This window comes from Chroicocephalus ridibundus, chromosome 3 (assembly GCF_963924245.1).
Source record: "Chroicocephalus ridibundus chromosome 3, bChrRid1.1, whole genome shotgun sequence".
NCBI lineage: Eukaryota > Metazoa > Chordata > Aves > Charadriiformes > Laridae > Chroicocephalus > Chroicocephalus ridibundus.
The window spans coordinates 24,546,754-24,567,200 of NC_086286.1; the positions used below are offsets into that span (position 1 = coordinate 24,546,754).

Here is a 20,447-nt window from a genome sequence, read left to right on the forward strand (position 1 = left end):
TGTTATATACTTAACCTGTCATTTGTCTTTAAATTTTGCTATCTTGTGTCCACGTAAAGTAACTTAGTTCCAGAGGCTTTGACAACAGTGTTCAGCAACACAAGGTGTGGGAATTTGGCATATTCTTCTGTAACTGTCATCAGAGAGTAATGATTTTGCTTGTACAAATATGCTGCCCAGAGGAATTCAGTACAGGAGAATTACTGAAGTCTTATTTATAGGACTGTTAATTTGCAGTTCTGAAGAAAGATTTGTTAAAAATCTGACTACTTCTCAGAGCCACTCACTTTTCTTATCCTTATACATAAGTTATTTCAGAAGCTGTCTGTTAAAGGAAACCCATTTGAGTGAGATGCAGGAAAATATTTTTTTCAATGTCTAATACTTGATGTAGAAGATCAAGAACTTGTGCTTTCTAAAAACATTAAGACCCTAAGGAAGTGAGTAGCTTCAGAACAACCACAGAGGAAGAGTGTTCACTTTGGGTGGTAAAGCTCCTCTGAAGCTGAATATTTTTCATTTCTATTGTGAATACATGTAACAATTTAGGAATAATTTGCATTTTGGGTACTTACTGGGCACTCTGATTCTTTTGATAATGACTTTGGTGCTACAGCATATTACCATCATTTGATAGTTCATGTGATTCTCCACCTTGACAATTAATTAATGAAGTCATACTTCTGAAAAGGGCAAGCATATCAGTAAATGGCAGCAATGGGATTGGAAGAATTGCTACCTCTTGTGATAAATTGCTCTAAATCTCTTTTCTGTCTGACCAATTCATTTGTGTTAGAGCCTTATTAAATGCACTTCATGTCAGCATCTTTCTGACTGTGTACCATTTCTCTGTACTGAACACATTTTCACAGTTAAATATGAGTAGACTTGATAGTATTTATGGTTGTGCCTCCTTAAATAAGCAGCAGTTGTAGAAAAATCAGATGTACTTATTGCAAGTTTGTCTGGCCCTAATTTTAGGGGGGTCAGCGGCATTGTCAGTTAATAAAATTTCATCATTCCTCAAATACTAAGAATTTTATATTGTATAGGACAAGTGTAAGGAAATTCCAAAATTTGTCTACAGAAGTATCTCAAATGCAGAGTCGGTACCAAGAATTGATGTGTAGTATGTGGTTGGAGGAATAAAATGCTGCTAGTAATTGTATGCCATTAAATGTAAGGGAGCTGCATATTTGATAAAACAAAGAGTAGAAGCAGAAGTTTCCAGCAACTGTAGTAATTACGTCTTTAATTGCAGAACAATGACTTTCATAAATTTTCTTTTTTTTTTTTAAACTCCTCCTGTACTTTTTTTATTTTGTGAAACGGATTTATCTACAGACATAACTGACTGCAAACAAGGAGAGTTGGCATGCCTTGAAAATGAGAAATAGCCTGGGATTTTGACTTGTTTTTTTGCTTTTCAGATCTAGACATGCTCCAACATAGTGTCCTGACTTTTTTCAAGAGTCCTCAATTCTTGTAACTGTTCACACTGTCTTATATGAAACTCAAAATAATTATGGTTCCTGATGTTTAATTTCTGTGAGTTTCTGTTCTGACGCTGTCACGTTTTTAAATTTTATGACATGAAAGTTGCGTTTGTATTAAGTTGCTTTGGTCTGCATGTCAGATTTACTTTTGAATGTGTTGCCAGTGCGTTGGGTCTTAGTCATTACAGGAAGCACTGGGCAGGATCCTCAGCGGGGAAGAGTACAGGAGTTCTCAGTAGCTTGATAGCTTGATGTCCCCCAGTGGTGGTTCGTATGGGGTAGAATGCGTTTTTGTTGCTGTGCAGCTTTGCATACCTGGTTGTCCAGTGGACAATGACTACAGACATAAATAGAATCATACAATGGTTTGGGTTGGAAGGGACCTTAAAGATCATCTAGTTCCAACCCCCCTGCCATGGGCAGGGACACCTCCCACCAGACCAGGCTGCTCAAAGCCCCATCCAGCCTGGCCTTGAACACTTCCAGGGATGGGGCACCCACAGCTTCCCTGGGCAACCTGTTCCAGTGCCTCACCACCCTCACAGGAAAGAAGTTCTTCCTAATGTCTAATCTAAATCTACCCTCTTTCAGTTTAAAACCACCGTCCCTCAACCTATCATTACACTCCCTGATAAAGAGGCCCTCCCCATCCTTCCTGTAAGGCCCCCTTTAGGTACTGGAAGGCTGCTATAAGGTCTCCTCGGAGCCTTCTCTTCTGCAGCCTGAACAACCCCAGCTCTCTCAGCCTGTCCTCATAGGAGAGGTGCTCCAGCCCTCGCATCATCTTCATGGCCCTCCTCTGGACCCATTCCAACAGGTCCATTCTTGTGCTGAGGACTCCAGAGCTGGGCGCAGTACTCCAGGTGGGGTCTCACCAGAGCAGAGTAGAGGGGCAGAATCACCTCCCCCGACCTGCTGGTCACGCTTCTTTTGATGCAGCCCAGGATGTGGTTGGCTTTCTGGGCTGCAAGCGCACATTGCCGGCTCTTGTTGAGCTGCTTGTCCACCAGCACCTCCAAGACCTTCTCCTCAGGGCTGCTCTCAAGCCATTCTCTGCCCCACCTGTATTTGTGCCTGGGATTGCCATGACCCAGGTGCAGGACCTTGCACTTGGCCTGGTTGAACTTCATGGGGTTTGCATGGGCCCACCCACCTCTCAAGCCTGTCCAGGTCCCTCTGGATGGCATTCCTTCTCTCCAGCGTGCCAACCGTGCCACGCAGCTTGATGTCGTCAGCAAACTTGCTGAGGGTGCACTCAATCCCACTGTCTGTGTCGCCGACAAAGACCAGCACTGGTCCCAGAACTGACCCCTGAGGAACACCAGTCGTCACTGGTTTCCACTTGGACATTGAGCCATTGACTGCAACCCTTTGAGTGCGGCCAACTAGCCAGTTCCTTGTCCACCACAGTGGTCCATCCATCAAATCCATGCTTTTCCAATTTAGAGACCAGGATGTCATGCGGGACACCATCAAATGCTTTGCCTGAGTCCAGGTAGATGACATTGGTTGCTCTCCCCTTAACTACCAATCCTGTGGCAACGTCATAGAAGGCCACCAAATTTGTCGGGTATGATTTGCCATTGGTGAAGCCATGTTGGCTGTCACCAGTCACCTCCTTAATTTCTATGTGCCTTAGCAGAGATTCCAGGAGGATCTGCTCCATGATCTTGCCAGGCACAGAGATGAGACTGACGGGTCTGTAGTTCCCTGTGTCTTCCTTTTTTCCCTTTTTGAAAATGGGGGTTATGTTTCCCCCTTTCCAGTCAGCAGGAACTTCACCAGACTGACATGACTTTTCAAATATAATGGAAGGCAGCTTGGCGACTTTATCTGCCAGCTCCCTCAGGACTCGTGGATGGATTTCATCATAGTTTCTTGCTAGCTATTCATTACTTGTAACTGAATTGTGTTGGTCCGTTTTGCTTTCCCCTTTAGGTATCCCAAGAACCATGATAGTTCTCTTCTTTTTGAATCTGTAGATTTTTCAGGCAAGGTGGTGAGATTTATCATCTGCTGCTCTCTCCCAAATAGTTGCACCTGTTCAATCCAAATTTCAGTCACATTCATCAATAAAGTAGGGGTCTCAAAACTAATATTTCTAAGGCTTTGTGAAAATAACTTCTGAGGTGGAGAAATGGGTTTCAGATTAGTACCTGTCTGAGCATAAAGGTACACTGCGAGGATAGCCATGTTACAAGACATTGAATAATCCATATTGGAAAAGATTGTAGAAAGTTAGGTTTTATAATCCTGATGTTCAAGGAACTACTTGATTTTTCTTGTGCTCAAGTTGTGATCAAAGTGGGCTGTGAAGGCAGCAGAAATCATGGTGCTTCTCAGAATTGATGAGACACAGATGCAGCATAAATTGAGCTGCAAGAAACTCCATATCTATTTAACAGGAAAAGGTGTAGAACTAGAAAGTAAATGTAAATGCAGCTGTCGGTTTAGTAAAAGATACAGCCTCTCCTTAGGAGTTGTGCACCTGAACTAGCTTTCTTGTTAGTGTGTTCTTGTTAAATATTTTGTGAGCAGTCAGAGCTTTACAGTGTTACAAGCTTTAGGTGGGAAGTAAACAAAAATGATATTTGATTATTTCCATTAGGAGTTTAAATACAAATATTGATGCTTAACACAAGCTGTGTGAACTGTTTTGGAGCAGGGGAAAGCGGTTACACTGTTTCCTGCAACAGTACTTTTATGGTCTGTTCTGGTAAGGGTTAGAGAGGAAATGGGTCAGCTTTGGTGAACTACATTAAAATTACTTCAGATAAATATAAAGGTCAGTGTAGGCAAACTAGGTTGTTTTTTTTTTTTTTTAATAGTAAAGTAGAGTCTTCTCCTGGTGAAGACATTACAGTTTATTGCTAGCTGTAGGCTGTTGCTGTAACAGCGTTTTTATAGCCTTATGTGAGTCATGCTAAACTATGGCTCAACTTAATATTTTATGTACCTCAATATGTTGTTCTACATTCCTTATTACGACCTTTGAAATTTCTCATCTTACTGAACGCAGTTGATGCTCATTGGTAATGTCTTTAATATTTCTTGGAGTTATTTTTCAACCTCTTTCAAATGCAAATATTTTTGTTACAGTAATATCTGCAGCAATGATTAAAATTACTTCATAGGTTTGGATTACAAGCTTGACAGCTGGTTATGAACAATGGAGAAAGTTGCAAAACTGAGGTTTTGATAAATAATGCTGTAATAGAAATACGGTTTTGATTTTTGGAGACAAGTTTCAGATTAACTGTTCTATCTAGTTGCTGTTGCCATTTCTTTTTTTTTCAGTTATAGCAAGAGAAAAGCAAGCTCCAATAAAATCAAAAGAGGCTTCTTGTGTTTTCAGGAGAACTTTTTCAGAAGTTTTAGTGTGGACCACTGGCATGTTGGAAGTGCAATGTGAATAAAAAGCTGAAGTAGTGTGTATGTTGTGTTCTCAGTCTATTAGAAAGGAGCTTCCAGTGTCTCAAATAGATCAAGTAGTTCTCAATCTTTCTAAGGAAACATGTTGAAGTAATTATAATATTAATTTGTGTGATCTGTCCAAGGGGTAATGCAGTTAGGATACAGTTATATTATACATGAGGCCAGGGCTGTAATTTTTAGAGTAAACAAGGTCACTGCCCTGTACAGATCTTACGAAGAGACCTGATACTCAATAGAAAAGATTAATTGCAGGAGTGCACAAGATTCAAAGTTGTAGTCTGATGGAAAGTAAGTGCCTCACTGCTCAGGGCCTTTTAAGAATCATGTTAGCCCTTTACTTCAAAAACACTTCAGGGTATTCACTCCTCTTGAGTTTCATCTTTTGATCTGGCATCATCTGTATTGACAGTATTTTGGGGGGGAAGGCAAGTTTAGATCAGATATATAAATCCAAACTGGATATATTGCGTTTGATCTTGAAGTATTTCACAGAACTAAGGCAACTTTATGACCATACTTATGCCATTATCTGGAATAAATTGGTATGTCCACTTTAGGAGTTACATTGATTTTAGTGATATAGTTATCCATATGGATTAGGGGTACTGAATTGATCGAATTAATCATAAACTGGTGTAAGGCATTAGTGTCCCTGTCTTTCCTTTCCCTTTTACTTTGTGCTGCAGGTGCAGTAGCAGAATGGGCTGCAAGAGATTCTATATGCTAGTTCATATTCTGGCATGTTAGCAGAAACCTGTTTGTTTCGAGAGCTGAACATAGGTTTAAGCCTACTAGTTCAGTTTTTGGTGGCGCCTTCACTTCTATCGGTTTGCTATAAATGTGAAAGCCTGTGGCAGGAGGGCTGGTCAGGCATCTGGGGGAATTGATATCTCAAATCAGCTCAAATCCATGTACTGGAGCCTCGTTGTTCAGTTCTTATAGCTTCTGTTATATTAGCACAGTATTAGAAAGCCCTTTAAATCTCAAGGGCATCTAATTTCTGATATGCACACCTGCGAGGATAGCTGTCTTCATGGGTGCTTAACAGTAAGGCTAGAGAGGCCAGTGCCCTCCCCGTTGTGCAGTTATAGCTACTGAGAAACATGGGTTAATAGATCTATTTAAGCATTATGTGTAGAAACCTCGTACAAATATACCTAGACTTGCCTCTACTGGCGGTTGAAATTCCTACTACACAAGCAGAACAACTAAACAAAACCGCCACACCCAAAACCCCTCCACTGTAATTGAAACTTTGAAAACGCAAAGTAAGAATTGGTTTTAACTCATTGTGGTGCCACTTGTCTCAAAGTAATTTCGAGGCTGACTGTCTTCTACTTTTCTCTTTCTCTCTGAATTTTCAGAAAACCGTTGCTTTATTTGGAATGCTTTTCCTACCATGTTGCTTCTCTTGTTTCTGAGAAGTATTTTTGTGTGATAATGGAGGTTTTGATTCTTTGTGAACCAAATGGATTAAGGAGAAAGTGTAGCATTTTTTCAGAGCATCTTACAAGATAATATGATGATTGTGCTGTACTAAGAGCCAAAGAAAATGTTAGGTTAAGAGGGAGTAATAGGACTAGAGATTACAGCAGGACAGAAAAAGAGGTGTGAGAAATAAATGCAAATGACACAGTAGTTTCAGGAACTCAAAATGAGCTTGTGTTTCTACCGCTCTACTTTTTGGTGATTTTGCAATTGAAATGTTTAAAATAAGTATTTCTGAAAATGGTTTAAAAGGAGAATATATGCTTTCTTTAGATAAGATATTTCATTACCAGCTTGGATTTCTCCTTAAACATGCTCCTCAGTTCCTCCATTAATATTTAAAATTTGCATACTTTATGGTCATGACTGTCTGTTCAGCCATTCAGCCATCACCATTAGGTACCTTTAATATTGGAGCTTGTGGTGAGGGAGGGAACCTGTGTGCTATGTGTCCAGATTTTCTCCACAGCTACAACTCTGATGATATGGGTAGAAAACTATTTAATTCCTCCATCAATTTATATTGTAAAACAAAGTGAAGAGTCTTGCTTTTAAACATCCTCTACATAATTTACTGAATGTCTTCCATATTTATCAGTTGGTGTAATGGCATAAAGAGCATGAGCATTATTCTCTGCTTTAAGGGGTGTTCTGATGCTTTGATGTGAGAATCTGATTGTTGTGTTTACAGAGAAGGTTCACAACCTTCAAAGAAGGATTAGAGAGTTCAGCAGGAATCACTTCATGTTTTCTCTTCTTTTTGTAATTATGTTCATGTAATGCATGGGTGAACTTACTGAAGCATGAGTTAAAGAAATAACAAATGCTACTGAAATTTGAGGAGGAAGGACCAAAACATTTAAAAGGATAAGGTCTTAATTGCACACTGTGTTTAGGGATATTTTTCCTAACACAAGCGTGTGATTCTATGGATGTGAGTGCCTACGTGTAGTGGGAAATTTTGCATTTGCAACTCTAGCATTACCTATAGCAGGGTAGCTAACTTAATATCACTCCACTGAATCAATATTTTCAAAAAAAATCAAACGGATATCAGCCATTTGTAAAGACAGAATTAGTTGCTCTTGGGAAAAAAAAAGTAATATATAATCAAAGAATTATGTCTTAACTACTTTTTGGCATTTAGGTAGCATCAAGAGATTATGAGCCTTAAAAATATTTTATCATAATGACAACTCTTTAACAGAACTCCCATATATACTATCAAGAAAGAATATCATATATTCCGTTTACCAATTGTAGATCTAAAATGTGCTCCCGACCTGCAGTTAGAGTGAATGGTCTTGATGCTCTCACCATGTGGAATCCCTGAAAATCATAAAAATGGGATCAGGTGAATTAAAACCAAAAAATAATAATGAGGTCAAAAACAAATGGGGAACACCCACCCCTCTCTTCTTTCCAAGACAGAAATTTGGGATGATACCTTTTAAAAGGGATGTGTGCTGATGTGTTGCAAATTGCATAGGACTGTTTGGCAATGATTTGTCTCTTAGTAGAAATACAGTAATCTTTATAGGATGGACATTAAGACTACCTTGTCTAAAGTGAATAACAACTTTACCTGCCAAAATCATTTTAGAGTTTGTGCTTAACACTTCAGATTCATTTGTTGTTTTCTTGTGTGCTTTTTTTCCCTTGAAATATATAGGCATTTCAGTAGGACTATGGAGGAGCTGGTTCACGATCTAGTCTCAGCACTGGAAGAAAGTTCAGAGCAAGCCAGAGGAGGTTTTGCTGATACTGGAGATCATTCTCGAAGTGTGTCTTGTCTTCTAAAGCGACAGGCAAGGAAAAGGAGGGGACGAAAAAGACGTTCATTTACCACCCATCATCCCTGGGAGACTGGTCACTGCTTAAGTGAAGGTTCTGATTCCAGTTTAGAAGAATCAAACAAAGACTACAGGGAGAATCATGCTAATAAGAAAGACCACAGTGACTCTGATGACCAGTTGTTGGTTGCTAAACGTAGGCCTTCCTCAAACTTAAATAACATTAGAGGCAAAAGACCTCTGTGGCATGAACCAGATTTGGCTGTTGACAGTTTGGGAAACAGAACTTTGCGCAGGAGAAGAAAGGTAAAACGGATGGCAATAGATCTGCCATCGGAAGTCTCTAATGCACTGACAATAACTCAACAGCAGGATAACAGCAGAGATCAAGAAATGGACAATAACAATAAATCATATCCACACCAAGAGTTTTCCAAGAGCAAAGTGAAAAAAAGAAAAGTAGCTGCAGCTCGACAAGGACCGGAAATCTTGGATGAAGGAGTAGTTATAGAAAATGAAGAATTGAACCAAGCAAATAAGGACAAAATGGAGTATGAGGAGCAAAAAGGCTCAGATGAGAACATGAGTGACAGGTTATTCTTTCTTTTCTTTTTTACAGAAGCTTTGGATATTTGTTTGCTTTTATTACTATTGCTTGTATTTGGAATATTTGGATTTTTCCTTAATTACAGAGTTAAAATGCTAGCACCAACAGTATCTGTTTTAACAAGTTACTCTTAATTCTTTTTAAGTCTTTATTCTTTAAGTCTTAATTCTTTTTAAGTATATTTTTAATATATGTGAGTTGCTTAGGTTAAGGAATTCAGCATAAAGTAGTCACATAGCAGAAGAATAGCCAAGAAGACAGTTTCTTGAAATAACACATTTGAATTGTTTCAAGATTAAGAATGACAGAATATACAAATGATTAATATGCTTTTTTCTGGGTATTTCAACTGGTGACAGTTCTAAGACAAAAATTAAGTGTTTTTCCAATTTCTAGACATTGGCGCTTTGATTGTTATCTCTATTCATCAGAAAGGTTGTCAGTGTTTAGAGTCACCATTTAGACAGTATGTTCTTATGTGTCATGGGCATAAAAAGTCTGCAGGTTGCCAAGGATATACATCATTTACGAAATGCAAAAACCAATTTACAGTTCAGAAACACCTGAGCTTACCATTAGAAAAATGGGGGAATGATGACCCTTTGGCAGTACACCTCATCCATCCATTCCAGACAGCAGTCATACTACAATGGTAATTGTTTCCAAAGTACTATTTTGACAACACAGTAAGGTGTAAGTCATTTTTCCACCATACACAAGGGATGTTACCTGCAGGGCCTGGTAAGCTTGATTATGTTTATCCTATGTGCCTGGTTCTGAATGCAGAACTGTCAACAAGAAAGACTCGTATTAAAACACATAATTTTGGTCGGTTGCTTGACAGCACTAGTGTCCCTGGTTTTTATGTAGGCATTTTATCTATAAACTGTTAAGCCTTTTCCTTGCTGGAGATACAGAGAGTACCCAGGGGTTTTGACCAGAGCAGACAGATTGGTTACTGTAATAGCAGCAGTATTGGTAAGTGACTAACCCCAGTTAAGGTTGGAAAAGTTCTTCTCAGTCTTTTTATTACATACTAGTTTTGTCCCTTACCTGCGGACAATAAATAAGCAGCTGAAAGAGCTGAATGAATCCTGAGTCTTAAAGATTGCTCCTAATGTCTTAATTACTGGAGCAGAAGCAGCCCTTAAGGGTAGCCAGTATAACTTCAGACATCTCATTTTGACGTGCCGGACAGGAGTGTGTGTTGTCAGGAAGCCTTTAGAAAACTTGCTTCTAGAAACATCTAGAAACAAGTTAGAAAACATCTTCTTTGATGATACTGGGAGTCTGTTCCCCCAAGTTTGGTACCTGAAGACAGATGGTTAAAAATTTCCTTGGAGCTAGGAACCATTGCATTGTTTATTGTATGTCCATAGTCATGTCACTTTTTTATTTATAAAAAAAATTTCTGTTGTGCTACAAGGGTAACAGTTCTCCAACTCAAAAATTCTGTAGCTAATTTTTGAGTGGAGAGAAGAGTGACCAATACGAAAATCCCCTGTACACTCCCAAAATTGTGCTACTTCCAGGTCAGTCTGAATATCTTTTTATTTTTTTCACCAAAGAAATGTTATTGAGTTAGAAATTCATCTTCCTCTTCAGAATGCTTAATGTTTTGTTATACCGAATGGTGGTGGTTTTCAAATCATACTTCAAATGTTTGTCTGTGGCCCCAGTAAATGGCCTTTAAAACTATTCTCATCTTCATAGTGTTTTTCTGCTCATGCACATGGTTGAGTGATGGTCTGTCATTCTACGGAATTTCTTGCAATGGTCATCTGTATGAAAAGGTTTGGAAACTACTGAATTAGAAAATTTGCATTCCAAAACGTGATTAGAAATCCACCATATCTAAGCATCTTGGGTCCGTACTGTAACTGAATATTTTGTGTGTGAATAATTTTAACTCATTTTAAACTAACTTGAATGCAATAGTGCCTCTGTTATTTGAGATCATTTAGACAGAAGAATAGGAAACAACTAGCAAACTGTTCCTAAGAGTATATTCTAAAAGTAAAAGCTGAGACTTTAAAAGGGAACATTAGTTTTGTAAGACTGCACAAGACATGGAGAGCTAACAAAGCATCGTGGATAAGACTCGCGCTTCAGCAACACTTGCTGGAAAAGCAAAAATAAAAAAATATACAAAGCTACTCTAATTTTGTACATTTGTGTGCATACAGTTTGACAATTTGTCCAAAAAAGGAATAACTTTTTTAGAAGTTCAATTTTTAAAATCAAAACAAAGCCAATAATTTTAAATGGGAGTTAAATTGCTTGGATCTAAAATTGGTGAGAAATTTTCAGTGTACACATGAAATTACTTTAAAATAACATAACCTATATATTTGAAGTGCACATTAAAAATGCTAAGTGACACTTCTTTTGCAGTTTTTTATTTGCATGTGTTCAAACACAACAATAACTGTTTTTTAAATGCAGTGTTTAGGAGGAGGAGTCTTCAAGCTCTTAAAATGTCAGCATCTAAATGATCCCAAAGATGAATTCCTGTGAGGCTGGTTTTGAGCACTGGAAATTAGATTTTTGTGATCAGAGCCTGTCCTTTGCTCATTCTCCCTTATCGTCAATGCTTAGGTGCTTGGCCAGTTTCAGCCAAATTTGGAAACACATGAAGTTCTGGATGATATTTAATTCCTGCAGGCTTTGGCAATTCTTTGCATTTTAAGTGACTTAGTAGAGGAGAAATCTCAACTGCCCCTTTTGAAAGAGAGCAGCAGTGAAACTTGGAGACACCCAGCCACCAGCCTGCCAGTTGGTGCAAGTACAGTGACTGGTCAGTCCCTGGGGACAGGCTTGGTCAGTAAACAAAGGTCACAAGTCTCATATGAAACCAAGGTATGGGACAGTTTGCTAGTAATAATAACTAGTAATAAGAAGTACTTCTTTGTTTCCACAAATGTATAATTAAAGCTGTGAAAGCTTTTTGGATTGTAGAGCTGTTCCTTGCAATTTTTTGCCTGCATACCCTGTTTTATAGGACTAGAAGGAATCTATGGCATTTTTTATTTTTCCTGGAAGTCTTGCAGGGAGGGGAATTCTCAGTAGAAAGCAAAGGAATTAGAAATACATAGTGCAAAATTACATTAAAACTGGAAATAAATTCCATCATAACAGCTTTCATTTACTTAGATATTAATGTATTAATTCCAAAGGTTTTGAATGTATTCAGTGAAATGACTGCCATGTAGCAATTATCTCTGCTGTAATCCCTGCCCTATTTGTCTGTGGCCTGAGGAGAAAGAGCACTGTGCCTGCCATGGATATGCCAGTGTTACAGTTTGATTTTAAAAAAAGAAAAAAAGAAACACCACCACCCCCCCCACCCCCCCCAAACATTATTATGTGCAATTTTTAAAATTTCAAGTGGTTCTGTTTTCATGAACTGGTTAGTCCTTCAGTAAGAATTATTGCACGATTAAAATATCTTATGCGTCCTTCCTTTTTTTTATCTCAAAACTGGAAATTTTGGTGGGGAAAACTTGCTGAAATACTAGAGTTGAAAGGATTTCCTAACTTTCATTTTAAAAAGTACAACTAAACAATAAGTGGACATGAGGAATCTATGAAAAGGGGATGTTTTTTCTTTGACGTGTATGATGTAAAATTGTGCACAATGAAATGTAAAAACAGTAAAGCCATCTATATTGTAATTAAAGTGAGGATGGTATGCTTGCTAGAAAGAATTACTAGGATTTGCAATATTAGGAAGTTCCAGTTTTGGTCTCCCCCATGAAACACGTTTCCAATCTCATTGCATGCCTGTCATCTTTCTTCTGCTCAGGGCAATTGTGCAAGTGCTTCATGTAATATAATATAATTCTGATTATATTGTGTATAAAAGATGATACAAGTATTGCTTGTAGAGTAAGAATATGGGTAAACACAAGATACAGCCAAGGATTCAGGAAACTTAATCTTCAAACACAGATCTGTGTAAATATGTATAATTCTTGTTATATTCTTTTATATATAATTTTATATTTATGTTCTTTTATATATCTATAATTTTTACATACATATAATTCTTTTTAAAAAAAATTCACTTCTTTCTGTCTCCTGATACCATATTGTTTTTTAAATCCTGTTGGGTTGCTTCCCAAGGAAGATACAAAAAACAAATATATACTTATAATTAAACACACATTAGACTAATTTTGTAGAATTCATATTACAAGCTTTAAAAAAATTGAGGCTTATTTTTTTAAAAGATTAAAAAGGAAATAATTTTCCTACGTGTGCTAGTTATTTAAAACCAAAAATAAACCTAACTTATTAGAAAGTAACTAAAACCAATTGAAACCAGTTGAATTCAAGTGTAGGACTGCATGTATGTTTTATTTAATATGAATGTGTAGAAAGGTAAACAGACCACAAGTTCTTATAAATAGCTTGTATGGAACATTGAGAGTAGCCATAGTATTTTTAACTTGTATCTGGTTTTGTGTGGTGAAGTGATTTATTCTTTTTCAAATTGTTGTACATCTTACTGTAAATAAAATATGATTAAATTTTGGTGAGAATGTTACTTCCTTAGCAGAGCTACCCTATTGACAAAAAATAAATAAACGGTTTACAAAAAAATCCTTTCATGTGAAACTCACCAAATTGTGATCTGTGTTGTTAAAAGACAGGTCTGTTTTACTGTTTAGAGACACATGGAATATTGTTTGTAACAGCGTGTATACAGCAAAGAACAAAATACTTTACTTACTGATGTCTTTGACTTTAGATATGTGTGCATGTTTATACACACATTCTAATTTTAAGGCCATGATGGAAGTCATGGAAAAGTAAACTGTAGCTTGCTTTTTTTTGTTGATGTTATGATCATTGGTCATACTTATTTTCTTCAGGATTACCTTTATTTTGATTTAATTGGCTACCTTTGTTATAAACTTTTTTCTTTCTTCTCAAGTAGTACATCATGAAACCTTAAGCAGTGTCGTTTCCAAAATATTTGCAAGTGATGTTTGGCAAGGTAATTTGATTTTCAGACTCTTATATTACATGTGCTGAAGGAAGGCTTAGGCTGCTTTTGATTGAGACTTTTCCTATTTTATTGAGCAGTGGTGTTCCAGGATCAACCTGAATTGCACAGCATAAGAAGGAAGCAGTGGGCATTTGATGGAAGCAGATAATAAAATGCATCAATTGTGTCAGCACCTCGTTGCAGTTACATCTGGCTTACTCTGAGGGTACCATTAGATTCCTGTGGTTCTGCGTGCCAAAAATAATATGCTTTGTAGTTAATGGAACTAGGATATTTGCAGTTTGATTTAAAAAAAAAAAAATCATCCTATTTTCTTTCCGATCTTTGTTGGGCTTAAGTTCAATTTGAGCAGAGCCTTGTCTCCTTAAAATTTCACGATTGAAAGATCAATTGTTCTTTTGATCTGTTTCTTTCTTTCTCTTATTACAGTGAATCCAGCAGCCTGAGCAGCAGCGATGCTGGTTTGTTTACCAATGATGAGGGAAGACAAGGTATTGAAACAATCTTTCCCTTCTCCACCCCTCAAACCACATCAGTTGAAATTCTGTAAGCGTTACAAGTCGTTTCATGGGTTAACTACTATATTTCCGTTGCTTTTACTATTTTAATGAGTTGAAGTATAGCTCTCTGGGTATTTTGAAATGTTACCAGGGGGTGTCCTGAATCCATGATTTAGTCAAAAGCTGTCTTCAGAAGCAGTCTCCGTAATCTAATAAACGTCCTTATAATTTGAGCATCTCTAAAAGATTATCTATACTAAGTTTTAATTCTTCACTTCTTCCAATTTTCAGACAGGAGTCTGTGATCATAGTACTGCTTCTCAAACTGTTTTTGAGGTGGCTTCTTTCTTTTCTTCCAAATCAATATAGCAGAATTTTATGGTTGTTCTTCATTAAGTAGTTTCTTTGAAAAGTGCTTTCAAACAAACATTTTCATCAGTCTAAGATCGAGATTAGAAGATGCATGCTGCTTAAAGTCTCTCCCCACTGAAAAATTTTTCTTTAATCTAAAATGCAGTGAAAATTCAAAATTTTCCTTCAGTATGTACAATGTTCTCACATGTTTTTATGTGATAAAACTATTGAGGATGGAAGTATAAGACTCTTTTTTTTTTTTTTTCAGGTTTAGTGTTTATTGCCATCTTTAAGTACAACACATTTACCTGTATTATGCTAGCATTTTAGTGTCCAGCTCATGGACTAGGAACTCACTGTCTTTGGCAGTATACAAAAATGAGTCAAAAATAGTCTCTCAGGTGATTAAGACTTGCTTTTCTGTTGGCAATTCTAAATTAATGGTAATGGAGATTATTTTTTTTATGCAGTTTGCACAGACTAGTTAGTGTGTGCAAGAAAACAAATCCTGGCCCATTCCACTGTAGTGATCTAGTTAAAGCAGTTTTTTAGGGTTGGGTTTTTTTTGTTTTCTCTAATGTGTAATTCAGTCTCTTCTGGTTTTTATCTTCTCTTTTAACATTACAACAGGGAGATGATTTTTCAGACTTAGAACAGAGGTGTAACCTTCCTGGCTCAACAGTAAATTGAGCTACATAAACTGTACCTCCCAGTCTGAGTGTCTGTTTTTAGTTGTCCTAGTTAGCTATGCTAACACATAGCTTTTCTGAAGAATTGAGGCTCCCTTTGAAAGTTTAGATTGATCTTTTAACTTCAGATGAAAATTATTTTGAGACATGTCAAAAAGATTTGCTTTTACTTCCCTGTATGAATTTCTCTTCTGACTTGCAATTTTTAAAACTTTTATTCTGTATGTTTGTATGTAATGTGACCCTACCACATTTCATAATTACATACATTTTTTAAATACCCTTCTGATACGTTTGTATCAATTTTTTTATCCCTAAATCCTGAACTAAATTGTTTAAATCTTTGAATAATATGGTTGAAAACTTCTCAGTTACTTTGTTTTTCTTATGTATTTTGTGGGAGGAGAGAAAAGGAGGAATTGGTGAAGAACAGTGTTCTTTCACTGGTGTAGTGTTACCTTTTTTAGTATGGTTATTTACTACAGAGATGTAATTATTATTTTTGCCTGCTTGTTTCAGTTTAATTGTAATTTTCAAGCAGAAAACATTAGACCTGAAATAGTATTCTGAAATATAAGTAAAAAGAACAATAATAATTAAATTTGAGAAGGATATTGTCAAGACAAAACATTATTTTTTTTAATTTCTACTTTAGACTAGTTATTTTGTGGGTATGATCAGAAGACCATTAGTTTCACACTGGATCTCAGATGTACTTGCATTATAGCTTTGGCTTTGTGAAGACTTTCCGTGAAAGTAGTATCAGAGATCCTACTGTAAAACCAAAATTATTTTCTAATAATACTTATTCCCCCAAAAAGAAAATGATAGTAACTTTTATCTTTGTACTCACCTTATGAAGTAAGATGAAGTTATTTTAGCTCTGTAAATTAATTTATAGCTGATCGAAGACACATAGAAAATTGAAAAGAATGAAGGAGAAAATAAATCTGATAAAAGCAAAAGAAAAACCTAGGTGAGAGAAATTAAGCTGGAAGAGGACAGGATGAAAATGTTTTAAGGGAAGAACTGGCTTATTTTTTTGTCTGTTTTTGAAAGCTAGACTCTGATTCCTGTCTTCCCAGTGTCCTTCCTCCAGGATATATGTTCAGGACATCAGCATCTTTACCTCATTTGTAGTTCAAATTTTCTGCACTTTCTGACTTCAGGTTTCCGCTAATTCAAGTGGAGAACCAGAGATTGATTAATGCTGCCTGGTGAAATATGTGGTTTATATGATGTGCCTGCCGTCATTCAGAAGTTTGGGTAGCAGAGGACAAGACTATCCTGTTCTCCAGGGCAACATTTGTTCATTTTGTGTGTCTGAGATTAAGAACCATATCTCATTTATTACAGACAAATACTCTTTTGTAAAACTCTAATTAATTCCCAAAGCATATTCATCCTATGGGGCAGACATTCTAAAAAGAAAGTGATCTAAAGCAGCAATTTCTTTGAGCAGTTGGCCAGTCACTTAAACAGTTGAATATTGAGTTCTGAACTTCGGAGTGCCTGACCTTGCAACTTTTACTATTTTCCAAAATTGTTTCAGCAAGCAAATGGAAATAAATTCCACCGTAGTAACTGTGCTCTTCTGTGCACAGATTCTCAGAAGAGTTTCAGCTTTTATAGTTTGATTCAAGAAAACTAGCTGTAGCTGTAATTGGGGGTAGTAGTGGATTATTAGATAAATATATTTTAATTGCCATGATAAAAGAAAATTGCTGAGACTTTGAAAGTCCTGTGTTCAGCTTCTGATATGTGGTGTGCCATCTAACCTTTTTTTAAAAACCTTTATACCCTTTTCCTTTCCAGCCTGCATCTGTTCCAGTCTCATAGCTTTTTTGTTTGATTTGTTTTGTTCCTATGAAATCCTCTTCTGAGCCTAGCCATGCTTGTCTTCCTTTTCCAAGTTATCCGGGTGCTTAAGTTAAGTCACGTGAAAGGGCAAAAGCAGCTCTCTTACTGTGCTCTATTCCACTCCTTCTGGCAGAAGTAGTTGGTACTCAATGTTTTGCAATCCCAATGTGGCAAATGTTTTTCTTCTGTGAAACTTCACGAACCCTGTACAGTTAGCCAGAAAAAGCTTAAAGATCATGGAAAATGCTCCATACAGTTACAGTCACTAGAGAAGGTAGCTGCTGAACTATTAACAAACCTCAAGTGAATTCTTATGGGTTGTATTTTTTTTCAGAGGTTTGTAAATTGGCCAACTTTGGGGTAAGATTTAATACAGTTAGCAAAAAACCAAAATCCTATGCGTATATCAAGCACTTGAGTCCTTGAATATGGAGGTGGGAGAGCCTGACAACAAAGTGCTTGAACAGTGACTGTAGCTTATGTATCAGAAATTCTTGTAACTTTCCTTTGTTCCTAGAAGCATTTTCATAAATGCCTGTTTTGCAATTATTAAAAACTTTAATAATAAGCAGTGTCATGCCCCATGTAGAAAACTTTTGCAAGAAGTGTTTTGAAATAGAATGTCTAATCTTACCTTGCAACATATAATACAACTGTATTATAGGCCTAGTTATTAGGATCACCTGCAGTTTCAAGGCACTTTACAGGTGCATTTTACAAAAGCACTTTATAAGTTAAAAGGCACTTTATAAGTTAAGCTTTCATGTTAACAATGTTAATGTTAACGGAACTGTAACATTATTCAAACACTAGTTGATATTATAGATGCTTTGGGGAAAAAAAAAATTGCAACTATATTCTTTAACAAATTTTGCAGTGTGGTTATGGCAAATAAAACACTATATTCTGCATTCCTAGTCCATCTACACCTACTAGTACACTTAGAGAAATTCAAAGTTTGACTGAGGACCTCTTAAATCATGACATGCAGTGCTTGAAATGTCCTTTAAGATTTAAGCAAGTGGGAAGGAAAATTATATTAATAAAGTGTTAAACAGTTAAAATCGGAGGTCAGGGAATGTCATGTGGCTAAGTTTTTAAAGATAGCTGTTCATTATTTTATGATTAAACATATTCATTACTGAGTCCTTTATGAAGATGACCCACTACTGATTCGGTATATAAGAATTCCATCCTTTTGTCTTCTCTAGCAAGAAACTAATTTGGACCTTGTATAGTATCTCAGTAGCTGCAGGTGTCCAGGTGTTGTTCTCCATGTATTTTATATATTTTTTCTATCTCCATATATTTTATATTAAAAATGGAATATGCAATGCCAGGCATAATCATCACAAGTTTTCAACTGTTCTGCCCAAATAGTCTTTGCAGGTGATACAGAAATAACATGAAGTAGTCGTATATGACCTGAGTAGTTAAAATCCTAAATATTGCATGTGGTTCACAGTGGTAGAGATCAACATAAAGCTGAGATCATATGATATCTTTCAATTCCTTGAAGCATTAGCATTGCGCACAAACAAGTTTGCTGTATTTTAAATATGTGGCTTGGAGAATGCATGGCCTCAGAGATGAGTTTCTGGAGATCTGGAGGTGGTTTTACCTTCCCTGTAGCTTGTAAGAATACAATAATTTGCTGTCGTCTTGTGCTGTGTCAGCATCCCTAAGAGGAAAGGACAGCATGGTGAATCTTTTGAAGTACTTTAAAGTCAAAAATGTTGCTCTGAATTTTTAGTTCTCATAAGTGCATCTTTGCTATTGATACTGCGTTGCCTTTTGAGAGCTGCAAGTTAAGTAGGATAAAATCCAAATATTTGCGTACCGAACTCCTCCTCAAGAGGGACGCCTCTCTATTATATTGCCTATATGTATGAGGTCGTGGGTAGATTAAATGCAGTGGTCTTCCCTGACTCCTTTTGAAAATGACATCCCTTCAAGGTGGAGCAACTGGTAAACAAAATGCCTGTGGGTGCTTTCACCTGGATTATAATAGTAGTAATAGGTTTATGCTCACATCAAGGTGATGATATGATTGAAAACAGTAAAAGGATTCAGGGTTGTTTAAAGTGCACAGATAAGGGAGCTAAAAACCAGGTATACCTGGATTCTGCTGTCAGGTGGGAAGAGCCTATGAGATTCAGATCTTAAGTCTGCCTTTGGCAGTAAGCAACATAAGTGGTTAGGGAAGTGTTTAATAGCATAAAAGGTAAGATGTATTAACAGATGGTTGCTTAACATACAAATATTCCTATTGCACAAAAAGGAAAAGTCATCTTGTATTTTTTCACGAAGAGCCATTGTTGGGATATAGTGAAGATACTAGTTTCTTTCTATAGCCACTATTTGCCTTATCTTGCAGTCCACCAACCCTGTCTTAAATTCTGGCTCTTTCTTCTAAAACAGCATCGCATGCCTCTAAGAGGCTTCTGTTCTTGAGCTGATAGTGAAATTGAATTTCAGAATTCTGTGCTTACTTTCATAGCTGAATTGTGGAACAAGACTTCTTTTGAGTTCCTGATGGTATTTCTTATTAGTTGCGGTCTCTAGAGCTCTCGTCTTATGACAAAATATTCAGAAAAAGTTTATCTGCGTGGAAGTTTGGAAAAATGGAACAAAGGAGTTCAAACTTAATTCTGAACCACAGATCAATTTAATGAAAAGGTGTGATTCTCCCTCCGCCATGACCACTGTCTCTGTTCAGTACTCTTAGACATCCTCCAAAGAAACCATACCTGGCTGTAACGTAATGAGGATAGAATTAATGGTGAATGCCTTTGTGAAATGTCATAGCTATAAATGAGGATTAGAATAAATATGGAGAGTAATCCGAAATGCTTGAGGAACACAAAGAAACTTAAATCTTATTTGGACCTATGTAACTCTTTCCACCTCACTTTTCCCGTTCCTCCATCTAAAAGTTCCTGTTCTCTAGCCTGTGTTAATTTTGCTTTTAGTAGTGATCACTAAAGATATAAGGATCATGCTTTACCTGCAAGTGACCAGTGAGGGGTCTTAATTATTCTATATGTTCTTGAAGTACTTGTCCTGATGAATGTTTACAGTCATTTTCACTTGTGCTTGGTCTTGAAGTATTCTTTTCATTGCAAAAATTTATTTGGAGAGAGTATTGAATTTTATTTTACCTCAAGTTTTGGCTTGGGTTTTCATTATTTGTATTTTCCCATTGTGGGGT

The 20,447-nt window shown here is 36.8% G+C and overlaps 1 protein-coding gene across 1 annotated transcript in view; it reads left to right on the forward strand.

The window, feature by feature from the left end:
* The window catches only part of GPATCH2 (G-patch domain containing 2), a 130,172-nt gene that overhangs the window by 1,783 nt on the left and 107,942 nt on the right, over nt 1-20,447 (forward strand). The window contains exons 2-3 of the mRNA XM_063328430.1: nt 8,092-8,805; nt 14,263-14,324. Coding sequence (XP_063184500.1) covers nt 8,092-8,805; nt 14,263-14,324 — 776 coding nt within the window. The remainder of the gene's footprint in view (nt 1-8,091; nt 8,806-14,262; nt 14,325-20,447) is intronic.